The sequence below is a fragment of the Podarcis pityusensis genome (genome assembly GCF_964106645.2).
Source record: "Podarcis pityusensis genome assembly, chromosome: 8".
Taxonomy (NCBI): domain Eukaryota; kingdom Metazoa; phylum Chordata; class Lepidosauria; order Squamata; family Lacertidae; genus Podarcis; species Podarcis pityusensis.
In genome coordinates, this window is record NC_138033.1 from 65581317 (window position 1) to 65607619 (window position 26303).

Consider the following 26303-nt stretch of genomic DNA (forward strand, 5'->3'; position numbering starts at 1 on the left):
CACAGTGTGGATTTGCCAAGCGTGCCTTCTTCTTAGCACGTTTCTCCCTTGCATCCTGAGTTCTAGTGTCTTGATCAGGCATAGGCAAATTCCAGCCCTCCAGATGTTTTGGGACTACAACTCCCATTATCCCTAGCTAACAGGACCAGTGGTCAGGGAGGCCGAGTTCACCTATGTCTGGGTCTTGATAATGCCCTGATAATGATACTGTGGTGGCCATTGGACAGCTATCAGCAAGGAGTGGGCATTCCTGGTAAGGAGGGATGCTTGGATAATATGGGAAATTGCGTGTGTGAGAGGACATTGTAGCAGTCAGAGTGCCCAAATGCTTGCCAAGCCAGGAAAAAACAACAAGCAGATAGATCTTTTTAAATATTGGTGATAGCCACTCTTAAAATTATATGCAAACTAGCCTCTCAAACATCTTCACTCTGTTTGTGAGGTGGGATGGAGGAGAACTTTTATGTTACTTGCATTTTAATGAGAAACAGTCTAATCTGCACTTCTTGAACCAACAGGCCAAACTGAAACACACCTATCCTTTGAAATTCACCTTTCTCCAAATTTTGCAGTTTTCCTGCCCAATAAGGTGTGCAAAAGTGCACCTATTAAGGGCAGGAGTGCCTAAAAATCCAAATATCCCTGAAAACAGCATGCAAACAATGTGCATGATGTTAAGGGCCTGATTTGGGGAGGGAAGGTGTGTACGTATCAAAACCGTAATACAAAGAAAAAAGTGTTCATTAGGAGACATTTGCACCGAAATGGCTGACCAATTTTCATGAGGGTGTGTAATAAGAAAAAAAGTCAATCAATCACAAAGTACTTCAGAAAGGTGGAGGACAGTATTTCAGGGTGGGGAAAATGAGAAACTGAAAAGCCCCTGGAAGAGCAGATTTGTCCATCCCTATTAGTGGGCCCGGAAATTGGGAGACAGGGGAACAAGTTCACCTAAGTTCTTCAGTAGGAGGAGAAACTCTTCAGGGGCATCTGGCAGAAGCAGAGCTTTTATCCTTTTCTTCCAAGTCTGACAACCATCCTCCACAAGGCCCCAGACTGAGCGTCATTCCAGGGCATGGTGTGAGGAAAACAATGGCTTTTGACACCGGTGGTCTGAAAAAGCCTAACACTTAAAGAGTTGTCGGTGTGAGGAGTCTGACACACCAAGTTGCTTTGACATCACACTGAGGCAAAAAAAAAGCAGCCCTGTTTTATTGCTCCCCCCACCTCCAATTTCCGGCTACTGAACACCCAGGTTCAGGCCCTGGCTAGAAAACAGAAGGGCTGGTTCCACTTCTTGAGCAAGTTACGTCTCCTCTGCTTCTATTGTCTCCGATGCGTTGAAAGCAAACCCCTTTCTCCAACCAAGACGGTTCTTTCTTCCTGCACACAGACACGCACTCCCCCGCCAATCTCCCTGCTCTTACACACAAAAGGGTAAATTGCATCTCTCCAGTGACTGGTCCGCGGGGGCGCTTTTCATCCGACATAACTGGGCCCACTCAATGTGTGGGCGTCAGGGAGCGGAGAAAGAGCACCAGCTGCCAAACCGCCTGCCTCCGCAGTCCTTCTGAGATGGGGGGATCATTAGATGATCAGAAGAAGATCAACTGCAAGACTAACGCTGTATTGTCACATTAAAAGACCAGAGCATCTTGGAGGAATTTTGAATCGTAATGAAATCTGGGGGGTGGGAATGCTTTTTCTGGTGGGATGATGGGGTGAAAGGAGACACTGCAGAGACTGTGTGGCTACTACATTTGATGGCTATTGTCCACCTAGCTCAGTACTGCCTACCACTGACTGGCAGTGGCTCCCCAAGGTTTCAGGCAGGGGTCTGTCACCGCCTTACCTGGAGATGATGGAGAGTGAACATGGGATGTTCAACAAGCAAAGCAGGAGCTCTTCTCACTGAGTTATGGCCCTTCCCCCAGAAAACAGAATGACAAAGGACGGGGCTGGCCTCAGATGTGCTCTGCCTGTTTCTATTTTTCAGGCATCGTTTCTGTTTTCTGGACCCTGCCTCTGACAAATCCCTGCCTTATGGATTTTCGCCTCTTCTTAGAATTTTGTTTGTTCAATGCACAATAACCTTTATTTTGTTCTAGGGATTTTATTCCCCCTAGCATCTCAGGGAGCTACATCCCTGAGTGGAGGATGGATGCCTCTTTATCAAACAAACATGCAAATCCAAGCAGACAAACCTTTGGCCAAGCTAGGAATATTAGAAGCTGCCTGATACATGATACAAGCACGTCAGGGTGTGTGTGTGTGTTGTGTGTGTGTCGGGGAAAATACACAAAGGAACTGAAAGATGCAGCAAATTGTACAGGAGCTTAGAGATCTGCCTTATACTGAATCAGACCATTGATTCCTCTAACTCAGGATTGTTTACACAGACAAGCAGAGGCTCTCTGAGATTTCAGGCCTTCCCCAGCCCCTGCCTGCAGATGCCAAGGACCTGGGACCTTCTGAAGGCAAAGGATGATGTCTACCAATAGGCTACGATGCTCATAATAAATACAGGAAGCTTCCTTAAGCACTGTGACCAATGCTTCACGTAGCTCAGTGCTGTCTACCTGCCAGGGTTTCAAGCTGTACCTGGAGATGCCCAAAGTGAAAATTGGAACCTTCTACATGAGGGGCACTGTTGCCTGGAGCTGATGGGAGCCATAGTTCTAAACATCTGGAGGCACCAGGTTGGCAAAGGCTGTTCTGGTGCACCCTGAAGGTACCTTTGATCAATGATCCCAAGTATGAGCCAGCAAATGAAACAATTCTTGAGAAAGCCTGGCTCGGTTGCATGCAGTTGTCTGCTGTTCCCAAGTGTGTTGACCTTAGGACACTGGAGTAATATTGATAACAACAAACAAAAATGGAAACTGCATGTGATCTGAAATGAAGAAAGGAGGGGGAAGGGGAAGCTCAAGTAGGTCTGTGTTGGAAAGCCAGAGTAATTCCCCTCACTTCCGTTTAAAAACAACAGACAAGTAAAAAGACTGAGATTTATGTGCGCTACTGACAGAATGTAAACTAAGATAAAGTTTAATTGGCCATAAATCTCTTGCTGGAAGGAAAAGAATTTGGGGGCTGTGATAAGAATGTTGCAGAAATTCTGGGAGTTGGAAAGGAGTATTAAATCTTCAGTGCATTCAAAAACTGCCCACCTTTTCCTAGGCTGAGGGGAAAATGGTGAAGACATGTTTTACTAGTGAGACAAAATGGTTTCTAGTAGACTGTCACCTGTTCCGAGACATCGAAGCAAGGGACGGAAAGATAAGACCTCTGAGAAACTTTGAGATTCAGTTCCGCCCCAAACCACAATGGGAGAAAACAACAGCTGGGAAGTGAAAGAGACAACACCATATACTGTATGGATATAAGAGTTTTCACACCCAGGGCACAATAAAGATAATAGTTTGAGTTCCTTGCTTAAAGCTTTACAAATTTATATACTGTAACATCACGAATGAAAATAATTATGTAGCAGTTAACGAAGGGATTAGTATTATAACTGAAATGTAACTGACATTAATTAGGCTTATGGAACACAGTGATATAAGATTGGAAATGCACCCAAACCATCATGTGGGGAGCCACTTTCACTAAAATATAATAATTGGGAGTTGATTGGCACTTTGATAATTGTATAGTTTGTTATTGCTATAATTTGGCTATTTTGGGGGAGTATATTGGAAAACTAATTAAAAAATGTTATTAAAAAAGTGTGCTGATCTTAATTGCTAGTTTGGCTCAGGTTCCTCTGCAGTAGGGTGACCAAACTTAAATTGAGCTCATCGACCATCTTCCCTGCGCTGGCTGACTCCAATCGAAATTTTTTAATGATAGAAAACAACTGATTCCAAAGCACTTCAAAGTTTGCACTGGGTTCCTAAAGCCAGGTGAAAACTCTCAGGCACACAAAAATGGATGCACTGGGGCCAACATTCTGACGATTCTAGTCCCTAACTTGGGAAGATGGACTTGGAAGTAGTGGTTGGTCTTCGGGGCACACTTTGCCCCTTCCCCAGACTTACAGGGGGGGAGAGCAGATCTATGCACATTTCCACAGTGGAAAAACTCTTGCAATTGATTTGCTTTGGAGTGGATTTAAAGTTGCTTAGACACTTTGGAGCATGTCTGAGAACCCACCTCCAACCACCACTTTCTGAATCATGGTTCACAAATTGCCATCTGTAGGCCCTAATATATATATATAATTTTTTTTGGAGTGTTCCAAATTAGATCTGTCTTCTTTTACTTCTGCATGTGATTCTTGTACAGTCGTGCAGAGGACGAAGTGGAGGCAGCAAGTGTATTGAGCGGACAGGGACAATATCACCAGAATGATAGGAGGTACATATTACCACAGCACACTTCCCATCATTCCCCAAAAGTCCTGCTTAGGTTCAAGGGGAGCCCAATAGCCTGTTGTGTCAGAGCTTGGGGCCAGGGAATTGGAAGCCATCGGATAGTTTTCCCAGGCAGGCTAAGGCAGGCAGAAGCAGCTTCAACAGACATCAGGACCCTGGACAGATCTCAGCGGCCCCTGTTGGATAAACATCTCACGAGATTGCTGAGACCATCTGAAGCAGAGGTCAGCAAACTTACCCACCTCGGGCCAGTGTCTCCAGTGCCAATCGCACGGCGGGCCACAGGGCGAGGGAGCGCGTACCCATACATGTGCGCACATGCTATTTCCGGCACACTTCCGGGTCAGAGGAGCACCAGAAATAGCTTGTGTGCATGTGCACGGGCCTCCTCCAACCCAGATGTGCACCAGAAATAACGCTTGCCTATGTGCAAATAACGCTTGCACATGCACACATGCTGTTTCCAGTGCTCCTCCGACCCGGAAGTGGGCAGCCGCGCAGCACAGCGCCGGTAAGAATGGGCGGTGGCAGTGGGGATCGCCACGGGCCAGATAAACGAGTCACTTAGGCCTTATCCGGCCCGCGGGCCTTAGTCTGGGGACCCCTGATCTGAAGCCTTAGGTAGCTTGGCAAAGCCTGTACTGTACTTGACTTCTCCTCCTTGGAGAAACTAGCTAGGCTATCTTAAAGGGCTCTTACCAGGTTGTGCAAACATGGCTTTTACAAGTATCTTCCCCAGGGGTTACATTTTGGGGGTTATGTGACAGAGAAAGTTCATAGATCATTGCATTTCATATGGAAAGTATGTGGGGTTGTGGGGAGAGAGAGGTAGAGAGGGAGAGAACTTTTCTTCTCCTCTCATAATCCTGTCACTCAGCAGGCTGGCTGGAAGAGTGAAGAGGAGCAGCCCACATTGCAACCCTTTCTTGCAGGCCCCAGTTGTTTCTCATGGGTGCAAAGGAGATGGAAAACCACAGCAGTACCTTTGGCTGCAACCTCTCTCCCTCGACCAGGAATTCCGCACTTCCTTTGGACACGGCAGCCAGGCCATTCACCAGCCTCCGACAGGCATTCTGCCCAATGCCAAAAGTATAGCACCTGCAAGAGGAAAAGACAGAGGGATTGGATGCGCCCGCAATGGTGGTGAAGGGAAATGCCAAGACTCTGGCAGTGGAAAGTTCTGCAAGGCTAGAATTCCAAATGAATTTTGCTCCCATCAACAGAAGAAGCACAGCTGGTGGTGGCATGAGAGATAGACTTTTCTGTGGCGGCTCGTGCATTGTGAAATTCCCTCCTTTCCCAGGATTAGACAGGGTTCCTCCTTATTATTCTTCCTTCCTGTTCCTTTCTTCCTATTCAGACAGGCCTTTGGAAACTAAGGCACAGAAGATGCTGGCCACTGTCATTTATTGTGGGGGTGGGTGGGTGAAGGGACTTCAGCTGCTAGGAGCTGGCTCCTATGCCATTAGGGCAAGCTGTAATCTAATTACTGCCTCAAAATCTGTTCTAAGGTAAAGGGTAAAGGGACCCCTGGCCATTAGGTCCAATTGTGACCGACTCTGGGGTTCCAGCGCTCATCTCGCTTTATTGGCCGAGGGAGCCGGCATACAGCTTCCGGGTCATGTGGCCAGCATGACAAAGCCGCTTCTGGCGAACCAGAGCAGCACACGGAAACGCCGTTTACCTTCCCGCCGGAGCGGTACCTATTTATCTACTTGCACTTTGACGTGCTTTCAAACTGCTAGGTTGGCAGGAGCAGGGACCGAGCAATGGGAGCTCACCCCGTCGCAGGGATTCGAACCGCTGACCTTCTGATCGGCAAGCCCTAGGCTCTGTGGTTTAACCCACAGCGCCACAATCTGTTCTGGTGCATCTTAATTATTCTTTTTAACTAGTTTCTATGACTTTTTATTCTATTTTACTAGTTTTTATTTGTGCGCCATTCTAGAATGAAGCAGCATCCAGCCAGGTGAAGTGTGAAAAGGCTCACTCATTTGTCTCTATGGCAACAGAGTTCGATCTTTAAGATGCAAAGGATGGGTACTTAAGTTGGCCAGCTAGAGCCATTACCTTAACAAAGGGAATGGTCTGAACAGGTTCCCTCTTATAGATTCTGCCCTCACAGATACAGAATTGTAGGTTTGGAAGAGACCCACACGTATCATCATCCAGACTCACACCCATCAAATCTATAACAGTTTATTAGCCTACAGTGCCAATTCTCCTCCCTCCCCAACACGAGTTCTATCCACCACTCCTTTAGCTTTCTTCCAGTCTTAAACATAAAGGAGACATGATTGCACAGTCAGACTGAGAGCTTGGGAGCTCACAGAAAGAGCTTTCAGCCTCCACAAAGCCCCAGACTGGCAGCCCAGAAAGGCACTTGGTCCTGGAGAGATCTGTCTTTGCATTCAGCCTGGCATAAAGGTCACAAGTCAATAAATAGATTTGTCAATACAGTGGAGGATGGGAGAGGCTGTTGCAAAAGCAAGGGGGAGAGGAAATGCCGGGGGGGGGGGGCTTCTACCTAGTGGAGAAAGAGTGGTTCCGGACAAGCTCGATGACCTTTCCCGTGTTGCTGACGGCGCCATCGGTCAGCAGGAAGAGCAGCCGTGGGTGGCCTTGGTGGATTGGCTGCCGGATGACCCACCTCAAGGGTGACAAGACGTTGGTGCCACCCATGTCAGCACGGATCTTCTTTATGCTTTCACATGCAATGGCCAAGTTCTCCTGCAGAGGAGCACAAGAACCACCCGGGGGCTCACACACGAACAAAAGGCAAACTGGCATTTGTGGAGGGATTCACATGAACAAGAGGCAGGATATGGGGCAGGGTTATTAAGGGTTATGATAGGCGAGGAGCAACCAACCTTTTGAGGCCTTGAGAGCACACCTGCAAAATGGGAAAACTATTGTAAGCATGGCACTGCAACCAAACACACAACGCCATCGATTCCATCAGCTGCAACTCAATTGTCATGGATGCAGAAAGGTGGAGGGAGGCACCAGCTGGGAAACGTCCAAGGGGACAAGGCTCAGAGCCGGGGGTTTGATGTCCCCAAGTTCTGGTCTTATAAGAGAGGGAGAAAAACTTATCTATTAGCTTCCTCAAAGTCATGCATAATTTTATAAATTTCTATCATGGCACCTCTTGCCTTTTCTCTAAACCAAAGTATAATGACATCATATGTGGCTGCCAACTTGGATGGATTTAAAAGCAGATTAGAAAAAAAGTCATGGTGCATAAGGTTATCAATGGCTACTAGGCACAAATTGACTATGTTCCATCTTCAGTGATGGAGACACTGAACGCCAGCTTCTGGGAATTGCAAGTGGGGAGAGAGCACTTAGGTATTCCTTTTGGCAGTGGTTCTCAACCTGTGGGTGGCCAGATGTTGTTGGACTACAACTCCCATCATTCCTGAGCTCTGGCCTTGCTAGCTAGGGGTGATGGGAGTTGTAGTTCAACAACATCTGGGGACCCACAGGTTGAGAAAGGCTACCTTATGGGATTCAAAGAGGCATCTGGCTGGCCAGTGAAAAAAGGTTGCTGGACTAAATGGGCCATTGGCCTGATCCTGCAGGGAACTTCTTACATTCATATAAGAAGAGAGAACTGGGGGAGGGGGTGGATAACTCATTTCACATCAAGATGAGAATGAGATAGATGAGAATTAGCTGGGGGAGATAGAATCATGTGGATAAGTTCAACATTAAGATTATAAGAAATTTACACACACGGGCTTAATATACAGTGAACTGTTTCCAAAAAATCCTGTTCATTTTTCAGTGAGTGGAGGGTGACAGACCTAGTTGAGGGGGGTGTGATGAAGGAGTAAGATCCAGCTAGCAAGTCCCTATTGCTCCCTTATCATGTGAAACTCTGAAGGGAATTACAGAGTCACCACAAAGTCTGCTCATGATGGGTTAAGGTCTCTGAAGAAAAGGAAATTTAAAATAGAAGAGACAGAAAGCGTCCCCTCACCTCGCAGTAGGTCTGGCTGGAAGGAAACAAGGCCTTGAAAGTCGATCCAAATCCAATGATATTGAATAGACACGTTGGCATCAGACTCTTCAGAATGACCAGGAGGGCATCCTGGCGAAGGGAAGAAAGGAACAGAAAGTCAGGACTTCTGCTTGGTAGCGGCATATATACGGTCCTATTTTCCCCAGAAGTAAAGTCCAGAGTCAGCTTTAGTTTCCTTTGGGGAAGAAAATAAAATGAAGAGTAGAAACTTAACAAGACAAATAGCGGCTGAGGGGTCTGCAAACCAAGTCCTTTGAGGGAGGGTTGAAAGAGCTGGGAATGTTTAGTCTGGAGAGATGAAGATTAAGAAGATCATGCTTTTCAACTACCTGAATGGCTGTCTTGCTCCAGAGTGGAAACTGCGTTTCAGCAGAACATTAGTAGAGGGCTCTTAATGTTGAGGACTGTTCCTGTTAAGTTGTGGGTGAACATATCAGACAACACAGCGATTCTTCAGACAGCTCTTGTTTATTCACAGGCCAGAACAGAACTGAACTGAAGGGTTCAGCCAACCTGCTTATATAGAGCTCAACTACAAAGCAACAGTAACAACTTCCTGTAACTATCCAATCACTGAACGTCACTTTCAATTCCTTATTTGCATATGCAGACCTGAGTGAAACTATTTATAGTATCCCCCTGCTGGCCCAGGGTGAGAACTTCAGTACATAACAGTTCCAGTAGGGAAATGGGCTCCTTCAAGAAGCAGTAGGCTCTCACAATCACACACACACACACACACACACACACACACACACACACAACCAGCATGGCAGCAGGCTGCCCACTTCCCTGAGCAGTGAGAAATTCTGGGGACCAGCACAGCTAAGGGAGCTAAGCCTTTGTTTCCTTCGGATCAAAGAGCAGTGGAGATTGATGGCGTCCTTGCGATATTTGTTTTATTTGCAAGTCCTCTCCTTTCAGCCAACTTGCAGCGCTGCTGTTTTCCTGGACTCCTATGTTCCTTTTACACTGCATTGCCCATTGCATTATGTAACTGTGACCTTTTGATCAACATAATGCCACGTCACACCAGAAATTTAAATGGCATAAAAAAAGTAGGCCAGAAGACAACCATGAATTCCATTGCATGAAATTATGATGCAAAACTCCCAGGATTTTCTGGGTTGCAAATAGATAGATTCCTCTCCCCCTTCTCTCCCCCTCCCGGACAGAAATTAGCACTAAAGTTCTGCAAGATTGCACTATTAGTTTGCTGAAAAAGTCAGTAAACTTTTTCAGCAGGGGGCCAATCCACTGTCCCTCAGACCTTGTGGGGGGCCAGACTATAATTTGAAGAAAAATAAAGAACGAATTCCTATGCCCCACAAATAACCCAGAGATGCATTTTAAATAAAAGGACACATTCTCATGTAAAAACACGCTGATTCCCGGACCGTCCGCAGGTCGGATTTAGAAGGTGATTGGGCCAGATCCGGCCTCCGGGCCTTAGTTTGCCTACCCATGTTTTAGACCCTGGGCTAGGGACTGGTGAATCTGCCAGTTTCAGTTGCTCTCAGTTTCTTATTTTCCCAGTCTGAAGTCCAGTTTTCCACTTTTCTACATCAAGTTGTGCTTTTTGGCATTGTCTGTCACTTTCTTGGGGGTCATTTAGGGGGTCCTGCAATGACAGAATCATGGGATTTGGCCCTAAGGTCTAAAGTTAGGTGATCCTGAGTTTTGCAGTCTTAGAAGGGCCCCTTCTCTTTACAGTGGTACCTCGGGTTATAGACACTTCAGGTTACAGACTCCGCTAACCCAGGAATAGCACCTCAGGTTAAGAACTTTGCTTCAGGATGAGAACTGAAATTGCGCAGTGGCAGCGGAAGGCCCCATTAGCTAAGGTGGTACCTCAGGTTAAGAACAGTTTCAGGTTAAGAATGGGCCTCCAGAACAAATTAAGCTCTTAACCCGAGGTACCACTGTAGCTGGTAAAGTGTTTTATTTCCACTTAATTCAAGTGAGATCCTGGATTTCTGCCCTGGAGGTGCCATGGCCTCCCAAGCAGCACCCCCTGCAGGCAAATTACTACCCCATCCGGGAACCACCCAGGACCGGGATGATTTGTTTAAAATGAAGAAGAAGAGAAGAAGAGTTTGGATTTGATATCCCGCTTTATCACTACCCGAAGGAGTCTCAAAGCGGCTAACATTCTCCTTTCCCTTCCTCCCCCACAACAAACCCTCTGTGAGGTGAGTGGGGCTGAGAGACTTCAGAGAAGTGTGACTAGCCCAAGGTCACCCAGCAGCTGCATGTGGAGGAGCGGAGACACGAACCCGGTTCCCCAGATTATGAGACTACTGCTCTTAACCACTACACCACACTGGCTCTCGATATTCCAGACTATACTCAAGAACACATTCCTGCATTGCAGGGGGTTGGACTAGATGACCCTTGGGGTCCCTTCCAACTCTACAATTCTATGATTCTATGACTCCGGGAGAACCCAAAGTGACAGACACATTCACAGTCATTCAACAGCAGATGCTCAACATCAAGCACACACACTATTCAACAGGGTCCCCTCCTGAGCTCTTCCAGGAGATGTACCGGTAGATAAATAGACAGGCTAACAAGGAAGATTAAAAATTAAATACATACAAGGTGAATCATTGTCAGCTATTTACTCACCTTCAAAGGTATTTTTCTCCCTAGCACCAGAACATGTTTCTACCCCCGCCCCCCTTGGGAGTTTAAGAAACAAATCTAGATTTCTGATTTCCATTCAGGGAGCTGCCATTAGCAATACAAAGAGACAATGGGTTTCCGCTGCACCCAAAACCATTATTCCACCCACCCAGGCATAATCTTGTTTATATGAAGATAATATTCCCTTCAGGCGACCCATTTCCAATCTTGCTGTTCATAAACAGAAATTACACTTTCCTCAGACTAGACAAGGTTGCCTTCTCCCTCCCTCCTCCGCTGCTTCTGAATGCACAACACAACAAAACCTTAGCAGGCTCAGCCTGCTGCAAAGTTGCTCATTTTAAGCAAAACAGCAGGGCTGAGTTGAAAAGCTCTGTGAGAAAGCACCTGCTTTCTGTACAGGAAGTCCCGGGGCTTTTTTCAGCTGGAGCTCACCAGAACTCAGTTCCGGCACCTCTCAGGTGGGCGCATTGCCATAATGTCCCACTCTTCCTTAGGACGTCCCTATTTTCACTGGAGAAACGTTGAAGGGTATGGAGTTATGCGACCCCTAAGCCAATGAGATAACCTTTAGAAGACATCTGAAGGCAGCTCTGTATAGTTTTATTATGTTTTCATATATGTTGGAAGCTGCTCAGAGTGGCCAGGGCAACCCAGTCAGATGGGCAGGGTATAAATAATAAAGTTGTTATTGTTGTTGTTGAATAGGACATCCCTATTTTCATCAGAGAAATGTTGAAGTAATATTAGCTGGTAATATTAGCTAGAAAAACCAAGGATTGAATGAGGATCTTCTGCCTATAGAGCATCTCCTCTGCCACTGATTGCCCATATATGTTGCCCATACATGTTGGAAGCCACTCAGAGTAGCTGGGACAATCCAGTCAGATGGGCAGAGTATTAATAATAAATAATAATAATAATAATAATAATAATAATAATAAAATAATAATAATAATAATAAAATAATAATAATAATAATATTTAGGACACCCCTATTTTCATCAATGTTGGAGGGTATGCAGGGCTGGCTGGCAACCCACCAACATCTGCAACCTCCATATAAATAGGTTTCCCTCCTGGAAACGAGCTACAGGTGCCCCCAAGTTCTTGCTCTTCATGGGTACAGCTAGTTGGCCAAGCTTCCTGGGTGCTCCAAGTGCAGCAGAAAATGGCTGAGGGAGCTATGGTTAGTATACACCACATTCAGAGAGAAAGCGAGAGAAACACCACAACACAGACCCACACCCTAAGCACACACGTATTCACAACACACAGAGAACCCTGTTCTCAATACGGTAGGCGTTTCCCAATCAGGAAACCTCCCCTGCGTCATTTGTTCAGTCACATAAATGCCGCTTCCCGTGCGCCACTTGGCAAGAGGAGCGAGCGAGTGCCAAAGCCCCAAACCTGAACTATTCCACCCGCTTTGACTTTGTTCAGCATGGAAGAGCTATCAAGAGTGCTCAGCTGTGGCTGAAGGAGCACATTAAACATTATATGCCATTGTCAGGATGACAGAGCAGAATCCCTGAAGAATAATTAAGAAGTCACTTAACTGAATGAAGGACAAGGAAAAGGAGACCTCCCTGCGTCTTGAATGAGGGATTGATGCACTGATGATGAGTCACCGCTTTGAAGGAGAGTAAATAGCTGCAGAACTTCACCCTCCATTTTCCTAGCTGGGCGGGTGAGGTGGGGAAGGGGATGACAGGAATGTGTTGATAACAGGAGGTAAAACAAACCATTTTGATTCCCCCCCCCCATTTATATTTCTGCTTTCCAAAAAGGCAAGCAATCATATGAGCAGGGTGCTTATGCTTTCCAAAAGTGAAAAGAATACGCAACTTCTAAATATCTGAAAGTTTTGTAATGGCTGCATCGCTGGTTCAATGCCTGTGCAACACCTGAACTTCAGTCTTGTTTCTCATTCAACGTACAGTCCTGGCTTAGTTGTGTATCACTTCCCATCCAGCAATGCAGACCTGGTTTAATTTTATTCCCCAACACAGACCTGGCTTAACTGTGCATTGTTCCCAATTCAACAGCACACAGCCAGTTTAACTGTCCATCACCTCCCATTCAGCAATGCAGACCTGGTTTAATTGCATTTTACTCCCCCTTACAACAGCAGCACAGAGCCTATTTAACAGTACAGGCTCGGCTTAACTGTGCATCGCCTCCCATTCAACAGCACATGCCTGATTTAAATGTGCATCCATTCGTCAGCACAGATTTTGCTTAACTGTACACCTTTCCCAGCCCAATGGCACAGGCCTAGCTTAATTACAGGGCTAATCCGGATTTGCACTTGCATATCCCTCAACTGTCCTGATTAAATTGGGACCTCCCATTTTGGGGGTCTTGTGCAGGCCATATGAATCGCACGATAACATAGCCCCAGAAAACAGGATTCCCGGTTTTCTGCTGCAACATGTTGGAGGGTATGCACTTGTCCCATGCTTAGAAAGCATGAATTTTTTTTTACCAGTTTTGCAGAACTGGTAAAAAAAAATACGTAGCTTGGCTTCTCTCCAAAATCAAGGAGGGAGAATGGAATGTGTGTGTGGAATCTGTGTGGATAAATTCTACATTTTCAGGAAATTCCACCTGAAACTGTCTGAAAAGCGTGATAACGATATAATAAAGTAACAAAACTAAACACAAACACATTTTAATAAAAGCAGTCGCTTGAGGCTGCAGCTATCAGCCGTCGCCATGAGAACAGGGCCGGGAACACAGTGACGTGCAAACAGGACCACCAAGATCTCCCTGTGTGTTTGTTCATGTCTTCAGCTTCCCTTCCTCTCTTATCTCTGAATTAATCTGGTGGCTCTCAGGGAAAGAAAAGCGCAGAAAGTTTGATTAGCCTTTACGTGTCGATGCTGCTGCAGTCTCTGGATGGATTGATCTGGAGGATGGTACATGCTGGGGGAGAAGATAAAAGAAACTGGGGGTTCGGCAGAAAGTAATAAAATGGTAACTGGGGTTTGTTTGAAACTGAATTGGATTTCGATAAAAGGAAAAGACTTTGCACTGCTGAGTCTTTTAAAAAAGACTCAAGCACAATTGTCTAAGGTACAGCTAGGGAGCCCCAGGCCCAGGGGGCAATGTGGTTCTCCAATTAGCTCCATCCAGCCCTCCAGGTCACACACACCCTCCTGTGCCACCCCTCTTCTCCCCAGGCCACCCCCCCCCTTCATCACCCCTGTTTTGTACCCTCTAAGTATTTGCACCAGTCAGGAAAGCATTTTGAACTTCGATAATGCTTGCTTGCTTACTTACCTGGGTGGGGCCATTGTATCTCTAGTTTGCTTTTAAGGGATATGGTTGTCAGAAGGTTGCCTGCTCCCTGCCATTAACTGCCCCATGCTCCTTTCCACACACTCTGCATTAACTTCCAGCATGGAAAACTGTCACCAGAAGGCCCCTGCTAAGCACTGCATCGTGTGGCAACTCAATTTTCTACCCAATTGCCCAGTGAAACTAGAAGGCATTCACAAACGAATGCCCTTCCCACCCTGCATGCAAGAATCAGGTAGCCATGCACACCTTGACACGGTTGATGTTCACACCACTCATACTCCCACTGCGGTCCACGAGAAAGATGAATTCTCCGTGGCTCTTCCTGAGGTTGGGTTGGACCGTCCTCAGATCAGGACAGAAGTTCAACATGATCACTGGGTGGTGAGGGATGTCCTTGTGGAGCCGCTTCCTGATGATTTCTGTCTGCAACAACCAACAAGAAAATCGGTACAGGCTGTTGATGTCTTTCATTTAAAAACAAGCAAGCCAGTTTTATTCCTTAGAACGGCGGGTCCTTTTCATAAATTAGAATCATGGAGCTGAAGATAGCACTTCCCCTTATAACCTAGGGTTCATCCACACTTTCGCTTGGCCTCATTTTGATTGTACTTGAACTGACCAATTCCCCCCAGCCTGAGAACTTTTCTTGTTCTGTGGCTGTGCCTTGCAAAGATCTGATCTTACTGAACTGGATCTTACCAGATGCGTGGGAAATCTGAAGAGAGCTTTTGCTTAACTAAGCTTCCATTCAGTGGGTAAGATGAGATTTTGGCAAGGCACAGCTGTGGAACAATGAGAAAAGCTGGGGAAATTAATTGGTATACAATATGATCAAAACAGTGGTCAAGGAAATGTGGGGATGAGCCCTTATTCTCAGTGGCCTTTATACCTTTCCTCTCTGTGTGTGGGTGTGTGTACACACATATTCTCCCTTTCCTTTCTCTCTCTTTTTCTTTTTTCTGTGCTGTTCTTTATCTTATATACCCTGTTGTTGTTTAGTCATTTAGTCGTGTCCAACTCTATTTCCATGCTATTACTGTTATTAGTTTTATTTCTATACACTTCTTTTCCATTAACTCCTCATTCTCTCGTTATGTGTGTATGTGGGGTGGGTGGGTGTCTTTTGTATTTCTTTATATTAACATGATTCCTAACGGATTGAGTAATTATCTATGTAATCACATCCAATGAAATGTGTCATTCCTTCTCTCCATTTGTCTTCAACTTTTCATTATATAAATACCCGCTCCCCCCACCAAAAAGCAATGATGAGACGTTATGAAGATATCAGAACTGCATGATGATACGAAAACATTTATCTGAGCTTTTAAAAGGAAATAAAGGTGGGATTCGTTTAATAGGATGTCTTGTGTCATGACCGATATGCATGTACCCATCAGACTACTTCATCTCTCAGCGGCCACTTGGTAGCAACCCTTCCATCAGGCTGGAAGAGACAGAGAGAGAAGAGAAGCAGAACATTTCATCAGCCTAGTTGAGAAGCCAGTGATATGGGGCTCCTCTCCTCTTCCTTAAACTGTCTATAATTTAATGGTCATTACAAGAGCTTTGTAACTAAGAACTAGTGCCAGAATTCACTTTTCCTCCTCAATCCCTTCTAGGGTTGCCATATTTCAAAAAATGAGAATCCGGACACAAAAGTTGAGCTCTCTTTCTTTGGCAAAGTTGTTGAGCCTTCCCACCCCACCCCCAACCCCTTTTTGGTCAACATTGTTGAGTTTGTTTTGCACAATGTGAAAAAAGAAGAAGTTGTGAGCTTTTTTTAAGGGAATTCGCTGAAATCTACACTTCCAACATGAGTTGCCATACGTCTGGATTTTCCCAGACATTTCAGCGATTTCCGCCCGGACGAGGGCCAAATCCCAGCTATGTACGGGAAATTCCGGATGTATTGCAATCCTACTTTTCCTCTTGTGCCATGTCTAAAGGCAGGGCCTCTCTTATTATTGATTTTAGTGAGTTGGTCTCAGAGTCTTTTTTTGGCTGAAGAGTGTAGGCAAACATTTCCCGCACTGCTAGCCTTGGAAGTATTGGAACTCAATAGTGCAGCTGCTCTGGCAAGAATAAAATGCGTTTCTGCTTAATCATCTGAGTCCCCCTGTGCCTTGAATTGGGAAAGACATTTGCATGGGTTCTTATTAACACCCTCAACCCATTATCCAATTATGGTATAAACTAACAAAAGCTCATTAGTTGCCCACTGTTTCCCCAGGATGTTTGTCCCACGTAATCCCACTAGCTAACGAGTATTTGCATAACACGCCAAAGACAGGAGCTTAATTACAATTTCCAACCGACATTCTGAAACTTAATATTTTAAAGAAAGGAAGGAACTCCAGCAGAGTCTTGTGGAGGCTGTTTGCCACCAGAAATCGCTCCATTTGCTGCTTTCTTGGATATCGTCAACTGGGCACCTCACAAGCTGCTGAATGTAATAGGATCACTTTTCCTATTCAATGCACATTGATTTCACTAGCTATTCTACCATAATATAATGGTGGACTTTGTTGAAAGCCTTACTAAAATCAAGATATGCTACATCCACAGTGTTCCTGAAATATACTCGGAGTCGAGTATATTCATGCTCTTTATTCAGCTCATAGTAGTGAGGAATGAAAGTTCACCCCCAAATATCTGCTTTATATACATTATTTACACAATGGGCCGCACATGATTGGCTAATTCTGGGATTCTCCTGTAGGCCAATCAGGTTGCAGATTCACTTCCACCTGGAGCTGGATTGGGTGGCTCCTGCGGACCAATCATACTGCTGCATTGTTCTAGGACCAATCAGACCGCTGCATTCTGAATCCTATTGTTCTAGGACCAATCAGACTGCTGCCTTTTGGATCCTATTCAACTCAGTACATAACAATTCCCATGATCCACCAAGTTAGAAACGATCAAAAAAGAAAAGAAGAAAAGATTCATCTGACATGACTTGTTTTTGAGAAACCCATGCTGGGTCTTAGTAATCATAGCATCCTTTTCTAAGTGCTCACAGACTGTTCAATTATCTGTTCTAGGACCTTTCTTGATACAGTGGTACCTCGGGTTACATACGCATCAGGTTACAGACTCCGCTAACCCAGAAATAGTGCTTCAGGTTAAGAACTTTGCTTCAGGATGAGAACAGAAATCGTGCTCCGGCGGCACGGCAGCAGCAGGAGGCCCCATTAGCTAAAGTGGGTGCTTCAGGTTAAGAACAGTTTCAGGTTAAGAACGGACCTTCGGAACGAATTAAGTACTTAACCTGAGGTTCCACTGTACTGATGTCAAACTGATAGGTTGATAGTTTCCTGGGTCATCTCCGGCACCATTTGAGCACCTCCAGTCTGCAGGGACCTCACCTGTTGGATCAGGCCAAAGGCCCATCCCGTTCAGGATCCTGTTCTCACACTACCAATCAGGTGCCCCAATGGGAACCCTGCACAACAACAAAAACTCTCCCCACCTGTGATTCCCAGCCACTGGCACTCAAAGGCATCCTGCCGCTACATAGCCACTGAGGCTAGTAGCTATTCATAGCATTATCTTTTATAAATATCCAAGCTGCTGGCTGTCACTGCCTCCTGTGAGGGCAGGTTCCACAGGCTGACTGTATGAAGAAGTCATTTCTTTTGTCTATCCTGAACCTCCCAACATTCTGCCTCTTTCTTGGAGGTCTCTTGAGTTCTAATACTATGGAGAGAGGGAGAAAATCTTTCTTTGCAGCCACAGAAGTGCAAAGACCTACACTAGTGGCCAAAATTGTGGAAACCTTTTGGGAAAAGTGTATTTCCGAGGTTTGGTGGCTCATAACACCACTTTTTTTGAGTAATACCATAATACAGTAGTACCTCAGGTTATAGACACTTCAGGTTACAGACTCCACTAACCCAGAAATAGTACCTCGGGTTAAGAACTTTGCTTTAGGATGAGAACAGAAATTGCGCAGTGGCGGCGTGGTGGCAGTGGGAGGCCCCATTAGCTAAAGTGGTACCTCAGGTTAAGAACAGTTTCAGGTTAAGAAGGACCGCCAGAACAAATTAAGTTCTTAACCCGAGGTACCACTGTATTATGTATCAATGGAAAAATAATTTAATGAAGAATGTAGTGCAACAAGGTTTGTTCAGTTATCTGTATTCTATCAAAAGTTATAGCCAAATACAGTGGTGCCCCGCAAGACGAATGCCTCGCAAGACGGAAAACCCGCTAGACGAAAGGGTTTTCCGTTTTTGAGTTGCTTCGCAGGACAAATTTCCCTATGGGCTTGCTTCGCAAGACGAAAATGTCTTGCGAGTCTAGAGATTTTTTTTTCGCTTTCCCCCGCCTTTATCTAATCTGCTAAGCCTTTAATAGCCTTTAATAGCCTTTTAGCAGCTAATCCCCTAAGCCTTTAAGCCTTTAATAGCCGCTAAACCGCTAATAGCGCTAATCCGTTAAGCCGCTAATAGGGTTGCTTCGCAAGACGAAAAAACCGCTAGACGAAGACTCTCGCGGAACGGATTAATTTCGTCTTGCGAGGCACCACTGTAACCAGAAAAGGGAAGCACAACTTGCTTGGGTTGATATGCAGTAGTTTTCCTTCATTTGAATGTAGCCAATGAGCATGACTGTGTAAAGAGAGCCAATTAGGTGTTATGAGCCATCAAACCTTGGAAATACACTTTTTCTAAAAGGTGCCACAATTTTGGCTACTAGTGCAGCATCCTGCTTTCTATAGTGGCCGACCAGAAGTTTCAAGGAAGTCACAGGCAACACCTGGGGGAAACACCCCTCCCCTGTTATTTCCCCACTGGGAATTCATAGGCATGCTGCCCCAGAACATGACGTACCTGGGTCATAGAATTGTAGTTGGATCATCTGGTCCAACCCCCTGCAATGTGAGAATATGAAGCCATCCCATACGGGGTTCGAACCTGCAACCTTGGCGTTCTCAGCATTGCACTCTAACCAACGGAGCTATCAGCAGAAGTGGTGAGCCTGTGGGCCCTCCAGGTTGTACAACCAGCCAAGTTAGCGTGACCAGTGTTCAAAGTTGATGGGAGTTAGAGCCCATCAACATATTGAGGGCTGCAGATAAGCTCCCCAAATTGTAATGAAAGCTATCGATACCCATCCAGACCTCATTTCCTCAATGAATTTGGGCCAAACCGCACACCATTATGGGTGCAAACCTTGCTTATCGCTGGCTGCTTCTCAGAATGGTTTAAGAGTCAATCTCTCTCCTCCCAGGGAACTCTGTAGCTATGTGAGGTTGGCGTAGAAAATGGAGGGAAGTCTGGCTCGCTCTTCTGCCCCTCACCTTTCTCTCTGCACTTGCATCTTTCTTGGTTCCTTTAATGAAGTCATTCCGCCCCTTCAGGTGCTGCTCATATTCCGCAGGAGACATGTCACCCTCTTCCATTAAAACATGGGGCATGTGAGGCTCTGGAACGGCAGGGAGATTGGGAGAGAAAAAGAAGAGGTCAGGTTTGTGGGATCTACTTTGTGATTTTTCTAGAACTTTGAGATCCACCATTAACAGGAGCTGGGGGCACCAAGGACGGGGGGGGGGGGGAATGCTTTTTCAGCCAGAGGATAGAGGAAGATGGGTAGAATGTCTGTATAAACTAGTCTACTGTACAAAGTGTGGGATAACCAACCTCCTATAACCAACATGCTTAAGTCTAATTAATGCATGAAGGGGTTAAGACCATAGAGTAAGCTGTCCTGCCAGGCTCAGCTCTCCTTGGGAGGGACTAGGCGCATGGGACATTTTTAACAAGCCATCCCCAAAATGACAAATGCAGAGGCAAGATTGGATTGGCAATTTACCAGGGACTGGAAACTATGGACTGTCCCTGGTTAGGTGGAGCATATTCAAGATGTAATGTTTCTTGCACTGTCTAAGCAGAGAAGGAGGGATCTCTGGGATGGGGAGGCCCCAGAAGTCAAGAGACAACAAGCATGGCCCACCTACCGCTTGGATGGATCAGGATCTCCACGGGTCGGTCAAAAGTATGTTTATTAGCCAGTGTGATCACAATGCTCTTGGCAGATCTGGCTGAAGGAGCGGCATCTGCGCGGATCTCGTGCGTCGGGCTTTCAACTCCTAGTTGGGGAAGCCAGCATGGGAAATATGATGGAGAACCCCAAAGAACTTGAGAAGAGGTGTGTGTGTGTGTGTGTGTGTGTGTGTAGGAGCCATTGTGGAGTAGTGGTTAGAGTGTCAGGCTAGAACCTGGGAGACCAGCGTTCAAATCCCCACTCAACTATGAATCTCGTTGGGCAATCTTGGGCCAGTCACTGTTTCTCAGTCTAACCCACCTCACAAGGTTGTTGTGCGAAGATGAATCTGGAACCCGGAAAACTTGAGTTTGGAGAAAAGGTGGGCATATAAATGCAATTGTAAGTAACAGCAAACTCATGCACTGCTACGATAAAAAGCAGGGTGGTAATTGATTTTAATACTGCTACTTTTCAACAAAACATTTTCAATATGTTTGCTGTAGCCCTGCTTGCAGTGCAAGCCCTACTGAAGTGTAAACTATACTAAACTCAAACTGAACTATGTGCCGGTGCATGTTACAGAAGTCATGCCTGCTTCACTCCTCTCCAACTTTTGCCTCAATAGGAGCCATGGTCTGGCTTAGCGTTATGTCCCGTTGGTTTATTTCCAAACAAAACCATGAGCTGTGAACCAAGGTTTATTCTTTGCTTAGCACTCATGGTTTGTTCGAGGGAAAACAAACCATAAGCCTGGGTCTGGACATAGTGCTAAGCCAGACAATGGCTTAGCTTCAAGCCGGGCAGCAGAAAAAGTTGGTGTGAGGTGTAGCAGCCTTAATTTTTAATCCCTTGCACCAACACCACACACGAAACCATACTCTAGTTTGACTATGGGTGAGGGAAAGGGCTGTAGCTCAGCAGCAGACAACCTGTTTTGTACTCAGAAGACCCCAGGTTCACTCTCTGGTAGGGTTGCCATATTTTGAAGAGCAAAAAAACAAGAGGACACCTTTGCCGACTTCTACTTTTAACTATGGACCACTATGATGATTCCACCCATGAAAAAGAGGACGTGTCCTGGTCAAAGAGGACATATGGCAGCCTTGTGAGATCAGCTGGGAAAGAATCCTCACTGAAACTCTGAGAACTCTGCCAGTCAGTGTAAACATTACTGAGCAAGGTGGGCCAGTGATCTGACAGCTTCCAATTGCTTAGATTGGAGGAGTCAGCCACATAGCAGCACTGAGAATCAGAACTCACCATTGTCCCACAGAGCAGAGGTGGTGAACACAATGCCCTCCAGAAGCTGCAGACTACAACTCCCATCATCTCTGCCCATTGTCCATGTTGTCTGGGGGCTGGTAGGGGTTATAGTTCCATACCAGGTGGATGTTCAAAAATGTTCCCATCCCTGCCCGCTTTTATAGAGACTTACCTGCAAGTAAGCACGGTCCTCTGATCTCCAGGTAGAAGCTGAACTCGTACTCAGTAGGATTCGTCGCCTCCGTTTCCAAAAGCCGAGCCAGGCAGAATTTTCCGGGCTGATCCGGAGTAGCAACACCACAGTAGTGTCTGTCTCTGCTAAGAAGGAGGCGATTTGTAAAGGGAATGCTAAAACGCAACTTTCAGGTTGTGCACAGGCCCATCTAAAGGACTTCAAAATTCCCATCCAAAATCCTCCCTGTATTTTTGAGTCTTGAACAATCTGGGCTTTCCTTAAAAGCAGTAGCAAAAGTCCCGTTCCTTCTTACACCGCTAAACTTTAGATAGCATGGAGAGCTATCTATTCCCCTCACAGAGCTACAATTCCCAGAGTTCCCTGTGAAGAAGGATGGATTGTCAAACCACTCTGAAAACTGTAGCTTTGTGAGGGGAATAGGGGTCTCTGAACAGTTCTCTGCACCTTTAACAAACCAGAGCTCCCAGAATTCCTTGGGGAAGCCATGACTGTGGAGAGGGGTATCATAGGGCTTTCAGTGTATGCTGCGCATGTAGCTTAAGAGGCACACATGAGGCTCCCAGGCAATTCTGCCATAGTGTCCCTTCAGGCCATGCTATAAAGCCTTGACAGCTTTGCCCTAGGATGTGGCGATATTGTTCCTCCCTCCCTCCCTCCCTCCCTCCCTCTTGTAGCGCTAGCTAAACCCATCAAGAGCAATATTTCATGTCGGTCCCTTACAATCGAAGGTGGTGTCCAGAGATGGCGGCGGTGGCATCTGTGCTATTCTGGGGGACCTTCGGGACACACACAGCTGGCAGGAGGACCCTCACAGCACCGCTGGGAAGGGTCTGCAGCTCTGAGGAGGTACTGATGCAGATGGATACATTTTCTTGAGGAGGAACGATGCCCAAATTGGCCACAAAGACGATCCTCTCCAAATCTTCATCTAGCACAATACGTCCTGCGTAAAAGAAAAGAAATGACAAAATGTCAAAACATTCATATCCCCAGCAACCCCACCCACCTCTCTATATAAGGGTTGCCACGGCCTAGTTTTCAGAAGTCCTAACTACAACTAGCGATGGGTGAAACTCTCCATTTTGGTTACTCTCATTTTCTCATGTTTCCAATCTTAAGTTCAGTTCTTCACATTTCCAAATAACATTTCCAAATCAGGTTGCTTAAAAAAAATGCCTCCAAATAGACATAGTTCTTGCCTAGTATAAACTTTTTTGTCAAGCAATTTCAGCCTAATATACAACATTTTTGTATGCTGTGTTCATTAATATCCTCCTTTTAATGTGCACACTTTATCTTACTGTATGCATTTTGGTATGCCACATCATCATTCACTATGAAAAAGTGTCTGTGCAGCTTATGAAAAGACAATATTAAGAATAATGCAAAACCAAAGCAATATATTTCAATAACACAATTTCAGTACACCCATTTGGATCCTAGTCTGTATGTGTATTGGACTTGATTATTTGTTTGCTTTGAATGTATGTACTGCTTGCTGATATTTTCATTGTTAAATTGCTTTGGGATGCCTTGTGGGAAGTGATTCATAAATGATACAAATAAATAACTCTCTGTGTAAAGGAATTCTACCCTGCACAGGACTGGGGCACTGTCAGATTGGGGAGTGGCGGGGGGGGGGGGATTTCTCTTCAGTTTTCAGGAGGGGTTTGCTGTTTGCTTTACTTGACCTTTCAAGGTGGCCAAAGGTATTCTGTTCCCCCTCCTTTGCTTTTAAAACTTTTTTTCCCTTAGAAAAGTGGTAGAAGGCTGTTTTTGCCACTTCCCAGATAAGGGTGGCACTCGGCTGCCACTCTGCCACCTAGTGGCCTGGAGGGTCTACACCCTCACCAAGAGTTGCTACCATCTTAGATGTGGTTGTATTTTCCTCACAAATAATTCTCTCACCACCTTCGTCCAGGGCCCTGCCACTGGGGAGGCTGCAGCAGTCAACGTAGCAGTCGTCAATTCTGGTCTTGTCTTTGATTTGCACGGTCACAACCCGTTCAGAAACCATCGCCTCAAAGCCAACCACGGTTGTGTATTCATCCAATGGGTAGACAAAGAGCCCTGCCAATGGGAAGCATCCTTTCAGGAGACATAATGCTTACACCTGGGGTCAAAGGTCATTGGGGCTGGAGGTGGCTAAGGCAAGGAACCTCACACATGGGAAACAAATCTGACCCTAGGGACTTTCTCCTCTGGCAACATCCCAGGCCAATGTTATGAGTCCCAAGGAGATGTCTTGGAGGGGCTGGTCAAGCCAGGATGAGAGATGGAAGGAGTTGGAAGATGACCCTAGGGAAACTCTGCGGTCCCTTTCCCACCAGCTCCCACACCAGTCTCACCTTCAGCACTGGATCTGCCACCTGAATAACTAGAACCCACCCCTGGTTCAGTATCCCAGGAAGCACCCGACACCTAACCTGGCCCACGGCTGTTGCTGTCACCCCCTGTGTCACTTAGGTCGTGGAGGTGCCAGTACCAGCACGGACAGACAGATCATGCCCAGCCCAGCCGAAGGAGTTCCTGTTTGGTTGCCCAGCACAAAGAAACATTCTGCTTGCTGCACTGAAGTTGTGTCCCCCCACCCCCCAGTCCTAGGTACAGGGGCCAAGGGGGCATGTTGCTTGCTGGGTCAGCATCTTAGCTGATTTAGCCACGCGAGATTCCAGGGTCTGGATCAGCTGGGTTCCTGACGTCACTACTAACGCCAGGTGTGCTAACAGGGATGGGGCAGGTGGCAAACTGCAGGGCGCCTTGCTGTGGGTCTCCTCAGAGAGGCTTGCCTCGTTAGACTCTTTAGGAAGCCTCTCCCATGTGGACACATATCACCTGAGACAGATTAATAAGGCTTGAGTAGGGGCATGGGTGCACATTCCCTCTGTCCCTTACCTTCAAAGGGGTGGGTCTCCGAGTTGCTGTAGGTGAGAGAGGCCGTCATCCCAAAAGCATAGCCGCTGACACAAGAGGTCACCTCAGAGGCCGCGAGAGGGAGAGCAGAGTTGGTCAACCGGTTGATGAGCCCCGGCATGGTGCTAATCGTCTCTCCAGACTGGAGCAAGGTGGGAAACCACAGTAACAGTCAGATTGTTAGCTTTTTTTTTTCTTGGTAAGTTAACTCGAAGATTTATAGGGGCTGAGGAATGCTGGCAGCCCCATCACCTGCTCCCGCTTGGGGGACTAATTGTTAACACCTGCCTGAGGGACGCCACCCAGAGATACTTGCTTACAGAATCACTCCTTCATGGCAGGTGCTAGGCCAAGGCAATGGCCCATCTAGACCAGTATCTTGAAACCTCCATTCTGGATGTGTTTCCTGATTGGTGGTTTCATACTCCAATGAAAATAGGTAAAGGTAAAAGGACCCCTGACGATTAGGTCCAGTAGTAACCGACTCTTGGGTTGCGGCACTCATCTCGCTTTACTGGCAGAGGGAGCCGGCGATTGTCTGCAGACAGCTTCCGGGTCACGTGGCCTGCATGACTAAGCCGCTTCTGGCGAACCAGAGCAGCGCACGGAAACGCCGTTTACCTTCCCGCCGGAGCGGTACCTATTTATCTACTTGCACTTTAATGTGCTTTCAAACTGCTAGGTTGGCAGGAGCAGGGACCGAACAACAGGAGCTCACCCCGTCGCGGGGATTCGAACCGCCGACCTTCTGATCAGCAAGTCCTGGGCTCTGTGGTTTAACCCACAACTCCACCCGTGTCCTCCAATGAAAATAGGGACACCCATTTACTATCCTTTAGTAAAAAAACCCAGAGGCATTCCTTTTAGGTATAATCACAAATGATATTCCTGACAATCAAAGGAAAGTATGCCTCTATGCAACAACAGCTGCCAGGATGCTCATAGCAAAAAAATTGGAAAGGGAGAAAAATTCCATCAATGAAAGAATGGCAAATTAAATTTTGTGAATATATAAATCTGGCAAGACTCACAGCATTCATAAGGGGACAATCGGACCAAAAATTATTAAAAGAATGGGGATGTGCTAAAGAGTATATGAAAGAACATTGTTCTGGAGTAAGCATATTGGTATGTAATGAATGAAGCTTTGCAGGGTTAAAGAAAGAGAATAATGGTGTAAAAAGTATAAAGATAGAGGTATTCTACATTAGTCAGAACAACTTAGAGTAAAAATTTCAAGGTCTTAGAACAAAGGAAGGAAGTCAATATGTGTATATGTATGTAATGATTAGATTAGAATGATGATGTGGTTTTGTTTGTAGATGTGTGTTTTTGTTTTGTTTTTGTGTTCTTTTTTCTCTTGGGTTTTTTTCTTGTTTGTACTGTTTCATTTTGGATTCAGTGTTTGTAATTTTGTTGTAATTTTGCATTGAAAATAAAAAAAAGAAAAAGAAAGAAAATAAGGACACCCTAAATAATAATAATAATAATAATAATAATAATAATTATTATTATTATTATTACCCCATCCATCTGACTGGGTTGCCCCAGTCACTCTAGGCAGCTTCCAACATTTATAAAA

At 45.9% G+C, this 26303-nt stretch overlaps 1 protein-coding gene across 4 annotated transcripts in view; it reads right to left on the reverse strand.

Moving 5' to 3' along the window:
* The window catches only part of VWA5B1 (von Willebrand factor A domain containing 5B1), a 64405-nt gene that overhangs the window by 21896 nt on the left and 16206 nt on the right, over window positions 1-26303 (reverse strand). For 2 of the 4 annotated variants that reach the window (XM_081017114.1, XM_081017115.1), the window contains 10 exons: window positions 24704-24863; window positions 23717-23878; window positions 22529-22751; window positions 21785-21930; window positions 20321-20452; window positions 19664-19788; window positions 14602-14778; window positions 8359-8469; window positions 6901-7103; window positions 5357-5471 (listed from right to left, as the gene is read on the reverse strand). In XM_081017114.1, the coding sequence (XP_080873240.1) occupies window positions 5357-5471; window positions 6901-7103; window positions 8359-8469; window positions 14602-14778; window positions 19664-19788; window positions 20321-20452; window positions 21785-21930; window positions 22529-22751; window positions 23717-23878; window positions 24704-24842 (1533 nt within the window). In that variant the 5' untranslated portion in view covers window positions 24843-24863. The remainder of the gene's footprint in view (window positions 1-5356; window positions 5472-6900; window positions 7104-8358; window positions 8470-14601; window positions 14779-19663; window positions 19789-20320; window positions 20453-21784; window positions 21931-22528; window positions 22752-23716; window positions 23879-24703; window positions 24864-26303) is intronic. The other 2 variants (XM_081017117.1, XM_081017116.1) reach the window with 2 other exon arrangements.